This window comes from Puma concolor, chromosome B1, assembly GCF_028749965.1.
Source record: "Puma concolor isolate L17-30 chromosome B1, mPumCon1.1.hap2, whole genome shotgun sequence".
Lineage (NCBI taxonomy): Eukaryota > Metazoa > Chordata > Mammalia > Carnivora > Felidae > Puma > Puma concolor.
Genome location: NC_141670.1, coordinates 43,433,879 through 43,459,195, shown reverse-complemented (window position 1 = coordinate 43,459,195; position 25,317 = coordinate 43,433,879). Strand labels below are relative to the sequence as shown.

Sequence of the window (25,317 nt, the reverse complement as noted above, 5' to 3'; positions counted from 1 at the left end):
CAAAATTTAAAATGTAGACAAATACTACATTGTTAATGGAAGTCCATAATTTACTAAAAGTTGCACAAGAAGAATTAGAAATTCAGAAAAACACCAAATTATTAAAGGAATTAATTTATTATTTAAAAAATCACATAAGGAAAATAAACAATGCTTTTAGGCATTCTATGCAATTTTAAGGGAACTGATTATTTCAGTGTTATATGTTTATAGAAAATAGACAAAAGAGAAAATACTCTACAGACTTGGAAATCAGAATTACCATAATACCAAAAGAAGATGGAACACAAAAGGAAATTAGAGAATAATTTATCCACAAACATAGAAGAGAAGCAAAACCATAAATCAAAAATCCTAACCAACTGAACCTAGCAGTTTATAAAGATAATAGACCATGCCCACGGTGATTTTGTCCAAAGAATGAAGGATCATTTAATCTTAGAAAATCTATTTACATCATTTAAATGAAGGTACTGTCATAATATTATTTCAGTTAATGGCATTTACTAGTAAGAACACAGATGAGGATAATATAGTAAAAATTGATGGGATGTAGAGTGGGCTATTTTAGCTAAGGTGATCAATCAGAGAAAAACTTTGAGGAGAAAATATTTGAGAGGAAGCATGGATGATGAGGCAAAGGCAGTTATGGCAAGGTCTAACAGAGCCCACCAGAAAGATCATTAAATTCAAAGGCTTTCAAATGGAAATGAATATCATGAATAAGATGGCCATAAAAATAGTAATTTTATTGAAGTCAGAAAGCTTCTAGTTATATAGGGTCTTACAGATCTTGGTAAATGATTTTAGATTTCATTCTCTTTGCAATGAAAAAGTACTGGAAGTTTTTAAGCCCACCAGAAGTATTTTTCTTATGGGAGACTAATTGTTGAGCAATAAGGATCCAAAGCAAGGAGACCAGATAGAGACAGTTGCAGGTGAATGATATAAACTGGTGTTTTATACTTGGATGTGTGAGTAGATTTTGTCCATTATATATTATGAAAATAGAACAAAAGGACATACCAACTTATTGAATACATAGTACATATGATAGAAGTATAAATGATTATTCCTCAGATTTGTCTTAAAAAACTAGGCAGAAGAACAGGGACTAAGAAGCATAGGTGAGGTAGAAGTGTAGAAGAGTATTACTTTGAACCTGAACTTGTAAAGTTAGAATGATGATTAATTTTATATGTAAGGTTGGAAAGTTTTGATGAAATTAATATTTAAATTGGTAAAATTTGAGTAAAACACATTGTCCTCCATAACATGAGGGGGCCTCATCCAATCAATTGAAGGCCTGAATAGAACAAAAAGATCGTCCTTCTCAAGCAAGAAGGAATTCTTTAGCAGACTGCCTTCAGATTTCATCTGCACGATGGTGTTCAGCCTGCTGGCCCTCAAGCTGGAACTGCATCATTGGCTCTCCTGGGTCCTCAGGCTGCTGACCCACTCTGCAGGTTTTGGACTCACCAGCTTCCATAATTGCGTGAGCCAATTTCTTATAATACATCTCTTTCTCTCTGACTTTCTCTCTGTCTCTCTCTCTGTTATTGGTACTATTTCTCTGGAGAGCCCAAATTAATTCAATGGCTCCTACATAAACATAAAATATATATATACTTAAACATTAAAAGATACATGCATCATAGAGATGATGATGATGATAGATGATAGATAGATAGATGATAGATAGATATAATATAGCTTTGTGGGACTGATTTGCTAAATTCACACCCTTCTGTTATCTCCCTGGTACATTTCACTTACTTGTGGCTGCTCTTTTCAGTTCAAGCAGTGGAGGCCAAGGCAGTGGAGAACAGAGTATGAGAAAATAAAACTACCTTATTTGGTTTCAAACTCTTGAACCCACAGCTTCACCAGAGGAAGGGAAAAGTGCTCCTCTTTCAGAATTTTGTCTCTGTAATTTCCCCCTTTTGGCCACTTTGGTGCTGCTACAGTCACTGAAGAATCATCTGATGGATGGGGAATGAAAGAACAGAAGGAATAGGAAAAAGAAACAGGACATTTTCACTTTTCCCTGAGATTTAAGAGTTTCCTTTCCCACTCTTCAATTCAGAACTACAGAATTTCTCCTGGTTCTCTGTCTGCACTACAGTGCTCACTTCCAAATTCAGACTATTTTGCTTTTAGGCCAGGAGAGACCAACTAACTGGTACTTTGGGTGTTTGTTCTTCCCTTTTGAATGCTGATACTTTCAGGCTTGTCAAATACTTTCTCTCTATTCTGTCCAGGTTGAATAGTTGAGTTCAAGTGGGAGAGATAGACTGGCATTTGTTTACTCCATCTTTCTGGTAATGGAAGCTGTACATTGAAATTTAAACAATGAAAATTTATACAATGTAAATACTAAACAAAAACAATTTATCTTGGGTATATTAATAGCAAATAAAGTAGACGTCTTAATCAGGTTGGGCTGCCATAGCTAAATAACCTAGATTAAACAACATTTATTTTCTTATAATTCTAGAGGCTGGAAGTCTGAGATGAGAGTGCCAGCATAGTCAGATTCTGGTGAGAGCTCTCTTTCTTGCTTTCAGGCATCCACCTTCTCTTGTGTCCTCACTTGGTGGGGAGGAGTAGGGAAAGAAATAGAAAGAGAGAGATCTTCTTTTTTAAGGCCACAGTTTTATCAAATGCCCATATTTAACCTTAATTATTTCCTGAATACCCTGTCTTCAAATACAATCATATTGGTCACACTGGAGGCTAGGGCTTCAACATAGGATTTTGCAGCAGACACAATTCAATCCATAGCAGTAGACTTTAAAACAGTATGTGTTATGAGCAATAAAGAGGAATATTAAATGATGATCATAGGAATTGAAAGAGCAATTATAATGTTGTATGCACCTAATTACGTTGCTTCAATATATATAAAGCAAATGTGACAGAATAAAATAAAAAAAGACATCCATAATAGTACTTGAGAATGAAGAAAAATCTAACTCAGCAGTGCCCTATTTTCCATTTTGTTGAAATGTATTTAAAGGTTGTATACCAAAGAGCAGCAGAATATTATTTATAACTCCATCAAAGTATATTTAATACAAAAATTTATACATGTTTAATGTATACACTTTGATGAGTTTAACATATGCATAAATATGTACCATCACCACAAACAAGGGAATAAACATACCCATCACCTACAAAAGATTTCTTCTGTTCCCTTACTTTTTATTATTTACCAAAGTAAATAATATAGTGATAAATAAAGTAGTATCAATATAAGATGATTGAAATCTTACAGAGAATATTTTCTTTCTTTTTCTGAGATAATTGTCTTTATTTATTTTTTAAATACAATTTGTTGTCAAATGACTAACATACAGTGTGTGCAGTGTGTTCTTGGTTTTCGGGTAGATTCCCGTGATTCATTGCTTACGTACAACACTCAGTTCTCATCCCAACAAGTGCCCTCCTCAATGACCATCACCCATTTTCCCCTCTCCCCCGCAACCCCCATCAACCCTCAGTTTGTTCTCTGCATTTAAGAGTCTCTTATGGTTTGCCTCCCTCCCTCTCTGTTTGTAACTATTTTCTTCCCCTTTCCTTATCCCATGGATTTCTCAAGTTCCACATATGAAGGAAAAAATATATCTCTTTCTCTTCCTGACTTATTTCACTTAGCATCATACCCTCCAGTTCCATCCACGTTGCTGCAAATGGCAGGATTTCATTCTTTCTCATTGCCAAGTAGTATTCCATTGTAAACATAAACCACATCTTCTTTATTATTCATAAGGTGATGGACATTTAGGCTCTTCCCATAATTTGGCTATTGTTGAAAGCGCCACTATATACATTGGGGAACATGTGTCCCTATGAGTCAGCACTCCTGTATCCTTTGGATAAATTCCTAGTAGTGGTATTTCTGGGTTGTAAAGTAGTTCTATTTTTAATTTTTTGAGGAACCTCCATACTGTTTTCCAGAGCGGCTGCATCTGTTTGCATTCCCACCAACAGTGAAAGAGGGTTCCTCTTTCTCCACATCTGCACCAGCACCTGTAGTTTCCTGAGTTGTTCATTTTAACCACTCTGCCTGGTGTGAGGTGGTGTCTCAGTGTGGTTTTCATTTATATTTCTCTGATGATGAGTGACATTGAGCATCTTTTCATGTGTCTGTTGGCCATCTGGATGTCTTCTTTGGAAAAGTGTCTATTTATGTCTTCTGCCCATTTCTTCACTGAATTATTTGTGTTTTGGGTGTTGAGTTTGGTAAGTTCTTTATAGATTTTGGATATTAACCCTTTATCTGATATGTCATTTACAAAAATCTTTTCCCATTCTGTCAGTTGTCTTTTAGTTTTGTTGATTGTATCCTTTGCAGTGCAGAAGATTTTTATCATAATGAGATCCCAATAGTTCATTTTACTTTTAATTCCCTTGCCTTTGGAGTCTTGTTGAGCAAGAAATTGCTGCAGCTGGGGTCAAACAGATTGTTGCCTGTTTTCTCCTCTAGGGTTTTGATAGTTTCCTGTCTCACACTTAGGTCTCTCAACCATTTTGAGTTTATTTTTGTGTATGGTGTAAGAAAGTGATCTAGTTTCATTATTCTGCATGTTGCTTTCTATAGACAATATTTTATGACCATTGTGGATTTAAATTAGAACTAAATAATAGAAAAGTCACTTAAAAATCTCTAAACATTTGTAAATAAAACATAAGAAATCAGAACTCATTTTGAACTAAATGATACTAAAAATACAGCATACCTAAATTCCTGTGATGCCAGAAAAAAACAGAACTGAGAACTCTGTAGCTTTAATCATACAAATCAAAATAAATTTAAATATAGATAATCTAAGTCTATTTCAAAAAACATGTAGTTGCAAGTAAAAGTAAAAGACCCTAGAACCAAGGAAGTAAAAAAAAAATAATATTTCTACCAGTGAAAAATACAAAACATGTATATCATGGGGAAAATCACCAAAGCACAAAGTCATCTGTTTGAGATGATAAATAAAATTTGTAAGTCCTAAACAAAACTGTATCCTACCTCAATAAAGAGCAAGTAAGTTATCAAAACATTTGTTGAGAAAAAGGGACACCATAACCACAGATCCTACACATATTAAAAACAAAACAAAGCATATCCTCAACTAATGTATGGCAGTAAATTTAGATGAAATTGATAAATGTCATGAATAATAAAATCTATCACATGAATAGGAAAGAAAACCTGGATAGCCATTGACCTATTGGAATAATTGAATTTTTAAAAATATTTATTTATTTTTGAGAGAGAGAGAGAGCTTGTGTATGCACTCGTGCAAGCAGGAGAAGGGTAGAGAAAGAGGCAGAGGATCCAAAGCAATGTGGTGCTCCAACTCCCCAACTGTGAGATCACGACCTGAACGGAAGTTGGACGCTTAACCCCTGAGCCATCCAGGGCCTCTTGGAGTAATTGAATCTTAAATAATACTAAAAAGTCAGCCAACACCAGAAACTCCAGGATCAGATTGTCTCCTTGAGGATGTGATGTCTCCAAAGGTTTTAGTACCAATGTACAACAAATTCTTGTAGAGAATATAAAAGGAAGGGCTGTTTCTTAGCTTGTTGTAGGAATTGACATTTATGCCAACGCTATGTTAACAAAGAGAATTCTGCAATGTATCAGAAGAATAACACAACATGAGTCAAGTAGGAATTATTCCAGGAATGCAAGTTAATTTTACATTTGAAAATCAATCATAATCTGCCATTCTAAAAGAAATAATAGATGCAGAGAAAACATTTGGTAAAGTTTGAACTCATTTGTGACAAAAAAAGAGATAAAACTTTCAAGAAAGTTTTGTCCGCTCTAAGGTCTTGAAGCTAATAATTTATATTTTTATATTAAAACATGTTGTTAATTTTCAACTATAGATCCATATAGACAACATTAAAATAATTTGGTGTGAGTTAGGTGTCAGGATTATTTATTCACAGTAAATAAGCAATCACTTCATGGCACTTATTAAACAGGTTATTTTTCTTACTGAATTAGAGTGGTACCTTTGTTATAAAAATCAGATCATCATATTCCTAGTCTCTTTCTGGATTTTTAAAAATGATCATTTGTCTATTTTTCCACCAATACCATATTGTCTTAATAACTATAGTTTTATAACATATAATCAGCAATGGTTGTATGAACCCTATAACTCCTTCTTCAGACTAATTTAGGTATCTTAAGTTCCCTGCATTTCTGTTTTAAAATCAGCTTGTCAATTTCACAAAAAATTCTTGGATTTCTATTAGTTTTTGATTTAAATCCCTAGGTCAATTTGAGGGAAATTGACATTTTAACAATACTGAGTCATCTTATCCGTGAAATAGATAGACATGTGTGGTAATGTAAGCAATAAAAAGAACTACTGTTGTACTCCATATTGATGGATCTCAAAAACTAGGTTGAGCAAAAGAAGCCCTAAACAAAAGAACATTTATTTCATGATGCCATTTTTGTGAAGCTAAAGTATAGCTAAAGGTAAGCCAAAGTATTAATTACATTTGGTAGGGAGGTAATGCCTGGAAGCTTGCTGGGGAAAACTTCCTGAGTAATAAAAACATTCTTTACCTTGTACAGGATAATAATTATGCAGGTATGTGACACATGCATACTTCATAAATATGCATACATATGCATATGCACATATAATATGTATAAAAACTATATATGAATGTGTATATATATATATATATACAAATAAATATTCTAATTTTTTTATCACATTTATTTATTTTTGAGAGACAGAGAGAGACAGAGCACAAATGGGGGAGGGACAAAGAGACAAGACACAGAATGTGAAGCAGGCTCCAGGCCTCGAGCTGTCAGCACAGAGCCCAATGTGTGGCTTGAACTCACCAACTGTGAAATCATCACCTGAGCTGAAGTCAGACACGCTCAACCGACTGAGCCACCCAGGCGCCCCAATAAATATTCTGTATATACATATGTGTATATGTACATATAACTTCATCAAGGCACCTAAGATTTGTACACTCAGTATGAAACCATTACACAAAATAAAATGTTATTAATTTTGAAAAGGCAATAACCAAAAGAGATTAAAAATATTTTAGTTTCAAGTATTAAAAATAAAAATGATCAGATTGTTTTGTCTTTTATGTTTCAAACCCATATGTGCCAGAAAATCTAACCCTAAAAAGTACAAAGTACAGAATATCATGCCAAAAATTAATGTATGAGCATTAATATGAAGCATCAAAATATTCTCCAAGTGAAATAGATATGAATTTAAGGGATTCATTATTTAGGATGAAATAAAATTTTACTAACCTTATATAATAAACCTGAAATCATATGTACTTAACTAAATACTTATAAAATATACAAAGCAAACACTGAAAGAGCTATTAGCTCAAATACATTGTATTTGAATAAGTAATTTTTCAGAGCAAAATTTAGAAGATTTGAACAATATTAGTAAGCTTTATCTAAAAGACACATATATAGAATCTTGATTCCTAAAGTTAGAAACTAGAAGATTTTACAAAAGCATAAGTAGCAGGCACATTTATAGAAAGTAATCACATATTTCGCAGTAAAGAAAATCTCAATATCTACTTGCCTGCAAATTGTTTCAGTCTAGTGATTGGCACATGAGAAGCCTTAATAAATGTCAGCTACTGTTAATATTATTTTACAATTGCCCTAAGCAGGTATTATTTGCAAAAAGAAACTTGTCTGCTTAGTTGTAATTTTTTTCCTAAAATATTTTTTAAGACTCCAATGTTCAATGTAATTTTCCTTCTATTACTTTATTTTCAAAACAGAAGTAATCATAACAATATTCTGTAGGAAATTCTCACACTCCCTTCCATACATTTTTCAAATTTTTCAGACTGGTCTGTTATGGACTAAATTGTGACCCCCTAAAATTCATATGTTGGAGCCCTAACCCCATGTGACTATATCGGGAGAGCTAACCTTTATGGAGATAATTTAAGATTAAAGGAGATTGGGGCGCCTGGGTGGCTTGGTCGGTTAAGCGTCTGACTTCGGCTCAGGTCATGATCTCACAGTCCGTGAGTTCGAGCCCCGCGTCAGGCTCTGTGCTGACAGCTCAGAGCCTGGAGCCTGTTTCAGATTCTGTGTCTCCCTCTCTCTCTGCCCCTCCCCTGTTCATGCTCTGTCTCTCTCTGTCTCAAAAATAAATAAACGTTAAAAAATTAAAAAAAAAAAAGATTAAAGGAGATCATAAGTGTGAATCCCTAATTAGATAGTGTTCTTATAAAAAGAGGAAGTGACGCCAGAGATGCCGATCTCTGTGCATATGCAGAGGAAAAGACACAAAAAGGCAGCCATGGAAGAAACCTCACCAGAAACTAACCCTGCTGGTATTTTGATCTTGGACTTCTAATCTTCAGACCTACGAGAAAATAAGTTTGTTAATTAGTCACCTACATCTGTGGTATTTTGTAATAGTCAGCCTGAGCTGACTACTTGAAGTCCAATGTGAGACTGTCATAACAGGAGTGTAAAGAAAGGTCATCTCAAAAACTAAACCATGTATCTGATCCTATCACATAATGAAAGGAAAGGTTAAAATATATGCAGACAGAGGTGGGGAAAATACATGTATTAAAAAGAGAATAGAGTAACAGTTGCATGGGGAGGGGAGAAGAGACTGCTTTCACACACATGACTAAAGTGAAATTTGTGGAAATCATTTTTTTCATCTTACCAAGCTATGAAAGATAACAGGGAACAGGACAGATACAGAATAAGAAACGGTTGTAAAGATACATTGATTGAATAGTTGCTAGACCCTTTTCTACAATATCCCCAAAACAAGAAAAACAAGAAAATCTTATAAAACAAGAAAATTTACAGTAATAATATAATGTACTGTTATTTTTTATAAATCTTATTATTTAAATTCTTGACACTTAGCAAAATCCTTCCATTTCTTCTCCATTATCTCTCCCCCTCCCTTTTTCTCTCTGAACATGGGTGGCACATTCATCTGTGGTAATTTGTTAAAAGGAACATCTGTCAATGTGTATACAAGGGGTAGGAACTTAGGGCTAGTAACACGAAAATTTAACTGTCACCCAGACTTGAAGGAAAGGGCAATGCCATTTTACTAGGGTCACAGACAGAAGGTAGATGTCTCCACTGAAGGATCCAGACAGTTATAGGCACCCTGGCAATGATGGTAATAAATACCTTGCTCTTTTCTCAGCCTGTTCCCCTCTTTAGAACAAATCAAGGTAAAAGAAACCCTTTAACATAATTCATTGGTATCACCTCCTGGGCTAGAGAGCAAGGTGGAACATGCTGGAAAGTTGATTTAGAGAGACAAACAGAAGATACCAAAATCTATTCCTAGAAACCAATCTTGAAGTATATTCAACAAAATGCTGTTAGATATATCTGAAAGGATAGTGTGATTTTTGGATTTTTCTCAAGCTTCATACATTTTAGTACGGTCAAAATATACTATAATAAGCATCTTACATTTGCAAAAACAAAAATAATAAAGATATTTTAGTTTTGAAAATAAAGTTTAAACACTTGGTAAGTCAGCATTCTTATTATCAGTCATTATTTACCCTAATTTAATGGATTAATTTATGATTTTTTAAATGTATGGAAGATTCACCTAAAATATCATCCCCAAATAATTAAAATATAAGTGAACATAACCGGTTAATAATTTGACACTGTATGTTTGTATCTAAAGATCTTATTTTGTGAATATAAATATGACTATAACTATTGTTATTATAATTAATAAGTTACTGAGGCAATATTTTTCTTATATTAATAATGGTACCTGTAACACATTACCAATATAGATGGCACATCTGTGGTTATCGTATTAGATGATGCTATTCAATTTTATTGACTATTTTTAATAATTACATTGTTTCCTAGGTAAATGGATTATCTTCTGAAACGTACATGTATGTTCTTTTTTCCAGCATCCCAGAACCATAAGTCTGGAATCATTTGCAGTTATTATAGCTCAATTACTGAGCCTTAGTATGGGAATAGCTTATGATGACATTAACAAATGCCAGTGCTCAGGAGCTGTCTGCATAATGAACCCAGAAGCAATGTAAGATGCTTTACTTTTACATGCTTTACATACATAGTTTATATAAAAATAAGTCTGGTGTACTTAGTTTAAGAAAGTCTAGGCTGCTAAAATAATTCATAATGGTCAAATATAAGCTGTGTCCAATGATTCCCAAGTCAAAATATGCATTCCAATGCCCACACTGCATATCTACCTCACTGTCACTTGTATCCTGATATGACAATTGCTTTGTCATGTGCTCTAACTCTAGATTTATCGCTATGCCATTTGCGCAATTTTATAATCTAATGCATAGTTTGGTGAGCCAAATATAGGCTTGAGATCACTGTACAAGAATGATTTATTAGTTTGGACTTATCTGCATGTGTCCCTTTCATTCTGCCCTCACTTAGCCTGAACTCTTGGCATCTCCTGATTTCAAAAATGCTGTTAATCAGCTTTTTCCTTTTCACTAGAGAAGGCCTTTTTGCAGTATGCTTCCCAAGCCTCAAAGGCATAGTGAATTTGTTGTTATCATCATTATTCTTAGAGTACAATGGTGAGATTTTATAGAATTAGGGCCATGTAGGTGATTTAGGGAAACCATCATCCAGTCAATGACTAGAGCCAGCCTCTTATCTTTCTGAAGGACAATTCTCATAACCATTTTCTCCTTCTCATATGTCTTAGAAAATCAAGCCCCATTGCTGACAGCGGCAAAATTGATAACATCACAATCTCTCCATTCCCTAACTTCTGCTTCCACAATCATTTCCTAGGAAATGATTACTCAAATTTTTATCTCAGGCTCTGATTTGGCAGGCACTCATGAAAACAGTTGTCCCAGAAGGGGCTATAGAAGAGCATTATCAACAATAGTCAAATTATGTGAAGAGTCCAAATATCTATTGACTAATGGATGGATAAAAAGAATATGTGGTATATATACACAGTGATACACACACACACACACACACACACACACACACACACACACACACACACTTTTTAATGCATTAAAAAGTCTGGAATGTAGTTCAGCAAACAAAAAGAATAAAATCTTGCCATTTGCAACTATGTGTATGGAGCTAGAATGTATTATGCCACATGAAATAAATCAGAGAAAGACAAATACCATATGATTTCACTCATATGTGGAATTTAATAAACAAAACAGATGGCCATAGGGGAAAAAATAGAGGCAAACCATAAAACAGACTCTTAACTATAGAGAACAAACTGAGGTTTGCTGGAGGAGTGGTGAGTGGGGGAGGGGGGTGGATAAAATGGTGATGGGTGTTATGGAGGGCACTTGTGAGCACTGGATATTATATGTACATGATGAATCACTAAATTCTAACCCTGGAAACAATATTACATTATATGCTAAGTAACTAGAATTTAAATAAAAATTTGTAACAAAAAATAAGAAGGGACTATAGAAAACAAGGCTTTTTGAAATGATTGTGAACCTGGAACAATCCATGATTTGATGACAACAAGGATACCTTTAACGGGTATAGAGAGGTATAACAGTTATGCAGAGAGAGGGCACTGCAGATCCATGCTGTGATGCAACATGTTTGTTCTTTTGCACTTAAGATCATTAAGACACAATAAAAAATAAAGATATTCATGATAGATTAGATTAGTTCCATGTGGAATTTCAGATAAGTATCATAGAAGATATGTAGTGCTATCCCCTAGAGTTCTTTGCAGCAGAACCCTTGTGGAGTTGAGCATGCATACAGAAACCAGTAAGTGAGTATGTTACTAAAATTGATTATATCACAATAATTTGGGTATTTGCAGGTCTATATAATTAAATAGTGGGCCTATTAATCTGTCTAATGACCAAAATAGCATATCTGGTAGCTAACTAAAAATATCCAGACAGTGTAAGTAAATAATATGAGTAGAAATCCCAGAGCTCCATGTCACCTATATCTATTGCACCAATATTTCTCAATCATTTCACATCAATGGCACATGGGGGTTCCCTAAAACTGTCTGTAAACGAAGAAAAACCTGTCTTATTTCAATTCAAGAACAGGGCCTTTCAATATGTTAGGTGGAATCCTTTTTTGAAAAAAAAAATCACTCTGCATACTATTCTCCAATTAGATTAAGACCCTCAGAGTGAGCATATTTGCATAAAATACATTTAGCTTTCTATTTTGTATTAGAGACGTGCCACAGGTTGGGATCTACATGGCCTCAGCAATGGCAAATAGTATTTGGTCAAGGATATGGACACCACAAGCTTGGACATTTAGAGACAAGAAAGTGTGGGGAAGAGGAAAGCAAGTAAGCACAAAGCATGCAGATCTTTATATCTATCTTAGGTTCAAGTCCCACAAGAAGCACTCAATGACCAAGTCAACACTTTAAAATTCGTGAATGCCAATCAGCTTCTTCCCTAGGCAAAAGAGGCCCTAAAATAAAGGTAATCACCTCTTTAGTGGGGCAGCCTTCAAGCACTTCATTGGAACACCAGCTCCCTGACCCTCTAAGGACAAACACATTAAATCTTCTGTACACTTCTTTGTGGTCCCAGCAGATTGGAGACACAATTCCTATCTCAATACAACAGACTTATGTTGATTTTTCCTCATTCTCTTTCTCTTGATTCCTACTCCTTTAATCCTGTTTCCTAGTGTCATGTCTCAAATTTCCTGCAATCAAGTTCATGCCTTTTTGTTTTTGTTTTTCTGGTTCATCTTAAAGACAGATGATATTGTATGTACTTCATATTGATAATGCTGAACAATGCCCATTAAATATTTATCTTTGATTGCATTATGGTTTTTAAAATAATGATATATTGAGGAAGATGGCGGCGTAGGAGGACGCTGGGCTCACCGCGCGTCCTGCTGATCACTTAGATTCCACCCACACCTGCCTAAATAACCCAGAAAACCACCAGAGGATTACCAGAACGGAGTCGCCGGAGCCAAGCGCAGACGAGAGGCCCACGGAAGAGGGTAGGAAGGGCGGCGAGGCGGTGCGCGCTCCACGGACTGGCGGGAGGGAGCCGGGGCGGAGGGGCGGCTCGCCGGCCAAGCAGAGCCCCCGAGTCTGGCTTGCAAAAAGCGGAGGGGCCTGACGGACTGTGTTCCGACAGCAAGCGCGACTTAGCGGCTGGGAGGTCATAAGTTAACAGCTCTGCTCAGAAAGCGGGAAGGCTGGAGGACAAAGGGAAGGAGAGCTGCTGAGCCCCCGGACGACAGAGCTCAGTTTGGTGGGGAACAAAGGCGCTCGCCAGCGCCATCTTCCCCGCCCATCCCCCAGCCAAAATCCCAAAGAGAACCAGTTCCTGCCAGGGAACTTGCTCGCTCCGCGCAAACACCCAACTCTGCCCTTCTGCGGAGCCAAACCTCCGGCAGCGGATCTGACTCCCTCCTGCTGCCACAGGGCCCCTCCTGAAGTGGATCACCTAAGGAGAAGCAAGCTAAGCCTGCCCCTCCTGCCCCTGTGCACCTTGCCTACCCACCCCAGCTAAGACGCCAGATCCCCAGCATCACAAGCCTGGCAGTGTGCAAGTAGCCCAGACAGACCACCCCACCCCACAGTGAATCCCGCCCCTAGGAGAGGGGAAGAGAAGGCACGCACCAGTCTGACTGTGGCCCCAGCGGTGGGCTGGGAGCAGACATCAGGTCTGACTGCGGCTCCGCCCACCAACTCCAGTTATACACCACAGCACAGGGGAAGTGCCCTGCAGGTCCTCACCACGCCAGGGACTATCCAAAATGACCAAGCGGAAGAATTCCCCTCAGAAGAATCTCCAGGAAATAACAACAGCTAATGAGCTGATCAAAAAGGACTTAAATAATATAACAGAAAGTGAATTTAGAATAATAGTCATAAAATTAATCGCTGGGCTTGAAAACAGTATAGCGGACAGCAGAGAATCTCTTGCTACAGAGATCAAGGGACTAAGGAACAGTCACGAGGAGCTGAAAAACGCTTTAAACGAAATGCATAACAAAATGGAAACCACCACGGCTCGGATTGAAGAGGCAGAGGAGAGAATAGGTGAACTAGAAGATAAAGTTATGGAAAAAGAGGAAGCTGAGAAAAAGAGGGATAAAAAAATCCAGGAATATGAGGGGAAAATTAGAGAACTAAGTGATACACTAAAAAGAAATAATATACGCATCATTGGTATCCCAGAGGAGGAAGAGAGAGGGAAAGGTGCTGAAGGGGTACTTGAAGAAATAATAGCTGAGAACTTCCCTGAACTAGGGAAGGAAAAAGGCATTGAAATCCAAGAGGCACAGAGAACTCCCTTCAGACGTAACTTGAATCGATCTTCTGCACGACATATCATAGTGAAACTGGCAAAATACAAGGATAAAGAGAAAATTCTGAAAGCAGCAAGGGGTAAACGTGCCCTCACATATAAAGGGAGACCTATAAGACTCGTGACTGATCTCTCTTTTGAAACTTGGCAGGCCAGAAAGAATTGGCACGAGATTTTCAGTGTGCTAGACAGAAAAAATATGCAGCCGAGAATCCTTTATCCAGCAAGTCTGTCATTTAGAATCGAAGGAGAGATAAAGGTCTTCCCAAACAAACAAAAACTGAAGGAATTTGTCACCACTAAACCAGCCCTACAAGACATCCTAAGGGGGACCCTGTGAGACAAAGTACCAGAGACATCACTACAAGCATAAAACATACAGACATCACAATGACTCTAAACCCATATCTTTCTATAATAACACTGAATGTAAATGGACTAAATGCGCCAACCAAAAGACATAGGGTATCAGAATGGATAAAAAAACAAGACCCATCTATTTGCTGTCTACAAGAGACTCATTTTAGACCTGAGGACACCTTTAGATTGAGAGTGAGGGGATGGAGAACTATTTATCATGCTACTGGAAGCCAAAAGAAAGCTGGAGTAGCCATACTTATATCAGACAAACTAGACTTTAAATTAAAGGCTGTAACAAGAGATGAAGAAGGACATTATATAATAGTGACAGGGTCTATCCATCAGGAAGAGCTAACAATTATAAATGTCTATGCGCCGAATACCGGAGCGCCCAAATATATAAAACAATTACTCATAAACACAAGCAACCTTATTGATAAGAATGTGGTAATTGCAGGGGACTTTAACACCCCACTTACAGAAATGGATAGATCATCTAGACACACGATCAATAAAGAAACAAGGGCCCTGAATGAGACATTGGATCAGATGGACTTGACAGATATATTTAGAACTCTGCATCCCAAAGCAACAGAATATACTTTCTTCTCGAGTGCACATGGAACATTCTCCAAGATAGATCATATACTGGGTCACAAAACAGCCCTTCATAAGTTTACAAGAATTGAAATCATACCATGCATACTTTCAGACCACAACGCTATGAAGCTTGAAATCAACCACAGAAAAAAGTCTGGAAAACCTCCAAAAGCATGGAGGTTAAAGAACACCCTACTCACGAATGAGTGGGTCAACCAGGCAATTAGAGAAGAAATTAAAAAATATATGGAAACAAACGAAAATGAAAATACAACAATCCAAACGCTTTGGGACGCAGCAAAGGCAGTCCTGAGAGGAAAATACATTGCAATCCAGGCCTATCTCCAGAAACAAGAAAAATCCCAAATACAAAATCTAACAGCACACCTAAAGGAAATAGAAGCAGAACAGCAAAGGCAGCCTAAACCCAGCAGAAGAAGAGAAATAATAAAGATCAGAGCAGAAATAAACAATATAGAATCTAAAAAAACTGTAGAGCAGATCAATGAAACCAAGAGTTGGTTTTTTGAAAAAATAAACAAAATTGACAAACCTCTAGCCAGGCTTCTCAAAAAGAAAAGGGAGATGACCCAAATAGATAAAATCATGAATGAAAATGGAATGATTACAACCAATCCCTCAGAGATACAAACAATTATCAGGGAATACTATGAAAAATTATATGCCAACAAATTGGACAACCTGGAAGAAATGGACAAATTCCTGAACACCCACACTCTTCCAAAACTCAATCAGGAGGAAATAGAAAGCTTGAACAGACCCATAACCAGCGAAGAAATTGAATCGGTTATCAAAAATCTCCCAACAAATAAGAGTCCAGGACCAGATGGCTTCCCAGGGGAGTTCTACCAGACATTTAAAGCAGAGATAATACCTATCCTTCTCAAGCTATTCCAAGAAATAGAAAGGGAAGGAAAACTTCCAGACTCATTCTATGAAGCCAGTATTACTTTGATTCCTAAACCAGACAGAGACCCAGTAAAAAAAGAGAACTACAGGCCAATATCCCTGATGAATATGGATGCAAAAATTCTGAATAAGATACTAGCAAATCGAATTCAACGGCATATAAAAAGAATTATTCACCATGATCAAGTGGGATTCATTCCTGGGATGCAGGGCTGGTTCAACATTCGCAAATCAATCAACGTGATACATCACATTAACAAAAAAAAAGAGAAGAACCATATGATCCTGTCAATTGATGCAGAAAAGGCCTTTGACAAAATCCAGCACCCTTTCTTAATAAAAACTCTTGAGAAAGTCGGGATAGAAGGAACATACTTAAAGATCATAAAAGCCATTTATGAAAAGCCCACAGCTAACATCATCCTCAACGGGGAAAAACTGAGAGCTTTTTCCCTGAGATCAGGAACACGACAGGGATGCCCACTCTCACCGCTGTTGTTTAACATAGTGCTGGAAGTTCTAGCATCAGCAATCAGACAACAGAAGGAAATCAAAGGCGTCAAAATTGGCAAAGATGAAGTCAAGCTTTCGCTCTTTGCAGATGACATGATATTATACATGGAAAATCCGATAGACTCCACCAAAAGTCTGCTAGAACTGATACACGAATTCAGCAAAGTTGCAGGATACAAAATCAATGTACAGAAATCAGTTGCATTCTTATACACTAACAATGAAGCAACAGAAAGACAAATAAAGAAACTGATCCCATTCACAATTGCACCAAGAAGCATAAAATACCTAGGAATCAATCTAACCAAAGATGTAAAGGATCTGTATGCTGAAAACTATAGAAAGCTTATGAAGGTAATTGAAGAAGATTTAAAGAAATGGAAAGACATTCCCTGCTCATGGATTGGAAGAATAAATATTGTCAAAATGTCAATACTACCCAAAGCTATCTACACATTCAATGCAATCCCAATCAAAATTGCACCAGCATTCTTCTCGAAACTAGAACAAGCAATCCTAAAATTCATATGGAACCACAAAAGGCCCCGAATAGCCAAAGTAATTTTGAAGAAGAAGACCAAAGCAGGAGGCATCACAATCCCAGACTTTAGCCTCTACTACAAAGCTGTCATCATCAAGACAGCATGGTATTGGCACCAAAACAGACACATAGACCAATGGAATAGAATAGAAACCCCAGAACTAGACCCACAAACGTACGGCCAACTCATCTTTGACAAAGCAGGAAAGAACATCCAATGGAAAAAAGACAGTCTCTTTAACAAATGGTGCTGGGAGAACTGGACAGCAACATGCAGAAGGTTGAAACTAGACCACTTTCTCACACCATTCACAAAAATAAACTCAAAATGGATAAAGGACCTGAATGTGAGACAGGAAACCATCAAAACCTTAGAGGAGAAAGCAGGAAAAGACCTCTCTGACCTCAGCCGTAGCAATCTCTTACTCGACACATCCCCAAAGGCAAGGGAATTAAAAGCAAAAGTGAATTCCTGGGACCTTATGAAGATAAAAAGCTTCTGCACAGCAAAGGAAACAACCAACAAAACTAAAAGGCAACCAACGGAATGGGAAAAGATATTTGCAAATGACATATCGGACAAAGGGCTAGTATCCAAAATCTATAAAGAGCTCACCAAACTCCACACCCGAAAAGCAAATAACCCAGTGAAGAAATGGGCAGAAAACATGAATAGACACTTCTCTAAAGAAGACATCCGGATGGCCAACAGGCACATGAAAAGATGTTCAGCGTCGCTCCTTATCAGGGAAATACAAATCAAAACCACACTCAGATATCACCTCACGCCAGTCAGAGTGGCCAAAATGAACAAATCAGGAGACTATAGATGCTGGAGAGGATGTGGAGAAACGGGAACCCTCTTGCACTGTTGGTGGGAATGCAAATTGGTTCAGCCGCTCTGGAAAGCAGTGTGGAGGTTCCTCAGAAAATTAAAAATAGACCTACCCTATGACCCAGCAATAGCACTGCTAGGAATTTATCCAAGGGACACAGGAGTACTGATGCATAGGGGCACTTGTACCCCAATGTTCATAGCAGCACTCTCAACAATAGCCAAATTATGGAAAGAGCCTAAATGTCCATCAACTGATGAATGGATAAAGAAATTGTGGTTTATATACACAATGGAGTACTACGTGGCAATGAGAAAAAATGAAATATGGCCTTTTGTAGCAACGTGGATGGAACTGGAGAGTGTGATGCTAAGTGAAATAAGCCATACAGAGAAAGACAGATACCATATGGTTTCACTCTTATGTGGATCCTGAGAAACTTAAGAGAAACCCATGGGGGAGGGGAACAAAAAAAAAAAAAAAAAAAAAAAAAAAAAAAAAAAAAAAAAAAAGAGGTTAGAGTGGGAGAGAGCCAAAGCATAAGAGACTGTTGAGAACTGAGAACAAACTAAGGGTTGATGGGGGGTGGGAGGGAGGAGAGGGTGGGTGATGGGTACTGAGGAGGGCACCTTTTGGGATGAGCACTGGGTGTTGTATGGAAACCAATTTGACAATAAATTTCATATATAAATAAAAAAAAAATAAAATAAAATAAAATAATGATATATTGCTTGTGATACCAGCTGCAATGATTATTATGATTTACAATGGTGAAGAAATGATAGGAATGACTAGAAGATCTGAACTATTAATAGCTCCTTGGAGCCTCCACCTCCTCCTAAATATTGTTAAAGCATTTTTTGTTCAATTTTGAAAGTAGTTTATTTTGTTGAGATGCCTGAATTATTCTCATCATGGGTAGAATTCTTCAAAATGCAGCGTTTCTTCCATTTTTTTTCTGCAGGGAAATTATTAGGTGTAAATAGTTTGGTATTTACTGTTCTTTCTAATTGCACCTCTTTATATGACTATAAAATTTCCAATTTTTTTGTGACAAGTATATAGAAATTTTATTGATTACATTGAATTTGTTTACTAAAGTTTTGCTAAATTAATTTAATAGTTCTGGGATTTTAATTTAGCTTTATTAGAATTTTATACATGTATAATCATATATTATATATACGATTTTACATTTTTTAAAATATTTATATTTTTTTCAATTCCTATTTTTTGCCTTAAAACAGTGATAAGGACCTCTAATACAATGTAACATAGAAATGGAACATGTGGCTATTTTTGTCGTGCTTCTAATTTAAGGGCAAAATCTTTCATCTTTCACCATTAAATAGGTTAGCTGAAAGTTTTTCATAGAGGCTTTTAATCAGACTGAGGAAGTTGGTTTTTTAGCCTTTGTTTGACAGAGTTCCAATCATGAATAGATTTCATTATATATTAAGATGTTTATGTGTTATTGTTGATTTTACTTTTTTCAGTTGATATGTTTCAGTTGATACATTTTATTGATCTTCAATTGTTGCAATAACTTGTCTTCCTAGGATGAACCACATTTCGATACGATGCATAATCCCTTTTATGCATTTGTCCTACTTGTTGCTGGATTTGTCTCCTAACACATGTCACTATATTTATGAAGAATATTGGGCTTTAGGTTGTTTTCTCTTGTAATTATTTTGACTTGTTTCATTATCAGGGTAACATTAGACTCATAAAATTTCCTAAAAGTAATTTGGCAAAATTGATATTAATTCTTCACAAGTTATCTGATAGAAATTCACCAGTGAAGCCATATGGAATTAGAATTCTCTTTTTGGAAAGCTATTTAATAATTAATTTTTAAGAGATGAGGATCTTTATATTCAGATTTTAAAAAATATTTCCTTGAAATTAGTCATAAGTTTCTATAATCATTTGTTTTTAAAAAGTTAATTTATTTTTAAATGCAGTATAGCTAACATACAGTATTCTATTAGTATCAAGTTTACAATTTAGTGATTCATCAATTCTGTATAACACTCAGTGCTCATCATGAAAGAACACTCTTTAATCCCCATCACCTATTTCACTGACCCCTCCACCCAACCCACTTCCCCTCTGTAACCATCAGTTTATTCTCGATAGTTAAGAGTTTATTTTTTGGTTTGTCTCTCTCTCTTTTTTTTCCCTTTGCTCATTTGTTTGTTTCTGAAATTTTACATCTGAGTGAAATCATATGGCATTTGTCCTTCTCTGACTTATTTCAGTTAGGATAATATACTCTAGCTCCATCTATGCCATTGCAAATGGCAAGATTTCACTCTTTTCTACGGCCAAATAATATTCCATTGTATAACTATACCACATCTTCTTTGTCCATTCATCAATTAAGGGGAACTTGGTCTGCTTCCATTATTTGGATATTGCTGCTGTAAATTTAGGGGTGCATTGTCTCTTTGAATTAGTGTTTTTGTATTTTGGGGAGTAAATAGTAGTGCAATTACTGGATTATAGGGTAGCTCTAGTTTAAACTTCCTGAGGAATCTCTATACTGTTTTCCTCAGCGGCTGCACCAGTTTGTATTCCCACTAAAACTGCAAGAGTTCCTTTTTCTCCATATTGTCACCAACACTTATTGTGTCTTGTGTTTTTGATTTTAGCCATTCTGACAGGTGTGAGATGATACTTTGCTGTGGCTTTGATTTTCATTTTCCTGATAATAAGTGATGTATCTTTTCATGTATCTGTTGGTCATCTGGATATCTTTGTCAGAGATATGGCTGTCCATGTCTTCTGCTGATTTTTAATTGGGTTATTTGTTTTATGGGTGTTGAATATTTTAAGTTCCTTATATATTACAGATACTAACCCTTTTATTGGATATGTCATTTGCAAATATCCTCTCCCATTCTGTAGGTTGCCTTTTAATTTTGTTGATTGTTTCCTTTGCACGATCATTTTATTTTGAAATAGTCCCAATAGTTTATTTTTGCTTTTATTTCATTTGTCTCAGAGACATATCTAGAAAAATGTTGCTATGGCTGATATCAGAGACATTTCTGCCTTTGTTGTTTTCTAGAATTGTTATAGTTTCAGGTATCACATTGAAATCCTGAATCCATTTTGAGTTTATTTTTGTGTATGGTGTGAGAAAATGGTCTGAGTTCATTCTTCGACATGTTGCTGTCCAGTTTTCCCAGCACCATTTGTTGAAGAGACTGTCTTTTTCCCATTGGATATTCTTCTCTCCTTTGTAAAAGATTAATTGACCATACAATTGTGGGTTTATTTCTGGTTTTCCATTCTGTTCTATATTTCTATGAATCTATTTTTGTGCTAGTACCATACTGTTTTGATGATTACAGGTTTGTAATATAACTTGAAGTCTGCACTTGTGCTGCCTCCAGCTTTCCCTTTGTTTTTCAAACTTGCTTTGGCTATTCGGGGTCTTTTGTGGTTCCATAAAAATTTTAGGATTGTTTGTTCTAGTTCTGTGAAAAATGTTGGTATTTTGATAGAAATTGCATTAAATGTGTAGATTGCATTAGCTAGTCTAAACATTTTAACAAAATTTGTTTTTCTAATCCATGAGCATGGAATGTCTTTCTATTTCTTTGTGTCATCTTCACTTTCTTTCGTCAATGTTTTATAATTTTTAGAGTACACGTATTTTACCACTTTGGTTAGGTTTATTTCTAGGTATCCAATTATAAAGTGCAATTGGAATTGGGACTATGACTTTTTTTTTCTTTTTTTAATATGAGCTTTATAATCAAATTGGTTTCCATACAACACCCAGTGCTCATCCCAACAGGTGCCCTCCTCAATACTCATCACCCACCCACCCCTCCCTCCCACCCCCCATCAACCCTCAGTTTGTTCTCAGTTTTTAAGAGTCTCTTATTGTTTGGTTCCCTCCCTCTCTAACCTTTTTTTTTTTTTATCTTCCCCTGCCCCATGGTCTTCTGTTAAGTTTCTCAGGATCCACATAAGAGTGAAAATATATGGTATCTGTCTTTCTCTGTATGGCTTATTTCACTTAGCATAAAACTCTCCAGTTCCATCCACGTTGCTACAAAAGGCCATATTTCATTCTTTCTCATTGCCACGTAGTATTCCATTGTGTATATAAACCACAATTTCTTTATCCATTCATCAGTTGATGGACATTTAGGCTCTTTCCATAATTTGGCTATTGTTGAAAGTGCTGCTCTAAATACTGGGGTACAAGCACCCCTATGCATCAGCACTCCTGTATTCCTTGGGTAAATTCCTAACAGTGTTATTGCTGGGTCATAGGGTAGATCTATTTTTAATTTTTTGAGGAACCTCCACACTGTTTTCCAGAGTGGCTGCACCAGGTTGCATTCCCACCAACAGTGCAAGAGGGTTCCCATTTTTCCACATCCTCTCCAGCATCGATAGTCTCCTGATTTGTTCATTTTAGCCACTCTGACAGGGATGAGGTGGTATCTGAGTGTGGTTTTGATTTGTATTTCCCTGATGAGGAGCGACGTTGAGCATCTTTTCATGTGCCTGTTGGCCATCCAGATGTCTTCTTTAGAGAAGTGTCTATTCATGTTTTCTGCCCATTTCTTCACTGGATTATTTGTTTTTCAGGTGTGGAGTTTAGTGAGTTCTTTATAGATTTTGGATACTAGCCCTTTGTTCGATATGTCATTTGCAAATATCTTTTCCCATTCCATTGGTTGACTTTTAGTTTTGTTGATTGTTTCCTTTGCAGTGCAAAAGCTTTTTATTTTCATGAGGTCCCAATAGTTCATTTTTGCTTTTACTTCCCTTGCCTTTGAGGATGTATCAAGTAAGAAATTTCTGTGGCTGAGGACAGAGAGGTTTTTTCCTGCTTTCTCTCTAAGGTTTTGATGGTTTTCTGTCTCACATTCAGGTGCTTCATCCATTTTGAGTTTATTTTTGTGAATGGTGTAAGAAAGTGGTCTAGTTTTATTCTTCTGCATGTTGCTGTCTGGTTTTCCCAGCACCATTTGTTAAAGAGACTGCCTTTTTCCATTGGATATTCTTTACTGCTTTGTCAAAGATTAATTGGGCATACTTTTGTGGGTCCAACTCTGGAGTCTCTATTCTATTCCATTGGTCTTTGTGTCTGTTTTTGTGCCATGGTACATATGGTACATATATGTCTTGATGATTACAACTTTGTACTAGAGGCTAAAGTCTGGGATTGTGATGCCTTCTGCTTTGGTCTTCTTTAATATTACTTAGGGTATTCGGGGTCTTTTGTGGTTCCATACAAATCTTAGGATTGCTTGTTCCAGCTTCGAGATGAATGCTGGTGCAATTTTGATTGGGATTACATTGAATGTGTAGATAGCTTTGGGTTGTATTGACATTTTAACAATATTTATTCTTCCAATCGATGAGCACAGAATGTTTTTCCATTTCTTTATATCTTCTTCAATTTCCTTCATAAGCTTTCTATAGTTTTCAGCATACAGATCTTTTACATCTTTGGTTAGGTTTATTCCTAGCTATTTTATGACTCTTGGTGCAATTGTGAATGGGATCAGTTTCTTTGTTTGTCCTTCTGTTGCTTCATTATTAGTGTATAAGAATGCAACTGATTTCTGTACACTAATTTTGTATCCTGCGACTTTGCTGAATTCATGTATCAGTTCTAGTAGACTTTTGGTGGAGTCTTTAGGGTTTTCCATGTATACTATCATGTCATCTGCAAAAAGTGAAAGCTTAACTTCATCTTTGCCAATTTTGATGCCTTTGATTTCCTTTTGTTGTCTGATTGCTGATGCTAGAACTTCCAACACTATGTTAAACAGCAGTGAGAGTGGACATCCCTGTCGTGTTCCCGATCTCAGGGAGAAAGCTCTCAGTTTTTCCTCACTGAGGATGATGTTAGCTGTGGGCTTTTCATAAATGGCTTTTATGATGTTTAAGTATGTTCCTTCTATACCGACTTTCTTGAGGGTTTTTGCTAAGAAAGGCTGCTGAATTTTGTCAAATGCTTTTTCTGCATAGATTGACAAGATCATATGGTTGTTTGCTTTTCTTTTATTAATGTGAGGTATCACATTGATTGATTTCCAAATGTTGAACCAGCCCTGCAGCCCAGGGATGAATCCCACTTGATCATGGTGAATAATTCTTTTTATGCTGTTTCATTCGATTTGCTAGTATCTTGTTGAGAATTTTTGCATCCATATTCATCAGGGATATTGGCCTGTAGTTTTCTTTTTTTACTGGGTCTATACCTGGTTTAGGAATCAAAGTAATGCTGGCTTCATAGAATGAGTCTGGAAGTTCTCCTTCCCTTTCTATTTTTTGGAAAGGCTTGAGGAGGATAAGTAATATCTCTGCTTTAAATGTCTGGTAGAATTCCCCTGGGAAGCCACCTGGTCCTGGACTCTTATTTGTTGGGAGATTTTTGATGACTGATTCAATTTTTTCGCTGGTTATGGGTCTGTTCAAGTTTTCTATTTCTTCTTGTTTGAGTTTTGGAAGTGTGTGGTGCTTAGGAATTTGTCCATTTCTTCCAGGTTGTCCAGTTTGTTGGCATATACTTTTTCATAGTATTCCTTGATAACTGCTTGTATTTCTGAGGGATTGGTTGTAATAATTCCATATTCATTCATGATTTTATCTATTTGGGTCATCTCCCTTTTCTTTTTGAGAAGGCTGGCTAGAGGTTTATCAATTTTGTTTATTTTTCAAAAAACCAACTCTTGGTTCCATTGATCTGCTCTACAGGTTTTTTTAGATTCTATATTGTTTATTTCTGCTCTGATCTTTATTATTTCTCCTCTTCTGCTGGGTTTGGGGTGCCTTTGGTGTTCTGCTTCTATTATCTTTAGGTGTGCTGTTAGATTTTGTATTTGGGATTTTTCTTGTTTCTTGAGATAGGCCTGAATTGCAATGTATTTTCCTCTCAGGACTGCCTTCGCTGCGTCCCAAAGCGTTTGGATTGTTGTATTTTCATTTTCGTTTATTTCCATATAATTTTTAATTTCTTCTCTAAATTCCTGGTTGACCCATTCATTCTTTAAAAGGGTGTTCTTTAACCTCCATGCTTTTGGAGGTTTTCCAGACCTTTTCCTGTGGTTGATTTCAAGTTTCATAGCATTGTGGTCCGAAAGCATGCATGGTATGATTTCAATTCTTGTACACTTATGAAGGGCTGTT

At 36.4% G+C, this 25,317-nt stretch overlaps 1 protein-coding gene across 3 annotated transcripts in view; it reads left to right on the top strand.

Annotated features, from left to right (window-relative positions):
- Positions 1 to 25,317, top strand: part of ADAM2 (ADAM metallopeptidase domain 2) — a 142,243-nt gene that overhangs the window by 59,370 nt on the left and 57,556 nt on the right. For all 3 annotated transcript variants that reach the window (XR_015250074.1, XM_086703643.1, XM_025921406.2), the window contains one exon: positions 9,967 to 10,103. Coding sequence is in view for 2 of the 3 variants with exons in the window: in XM_086703643.1 (XP_086559769.1) it covers positions 9,967 to 10,103 (137 nt within the window). In the remaining variant the exon portion in view is untranslated. The remainder of the gene's footprint in view (positions 1 to 9,966; positions 10,104 to 25,317) is intronic.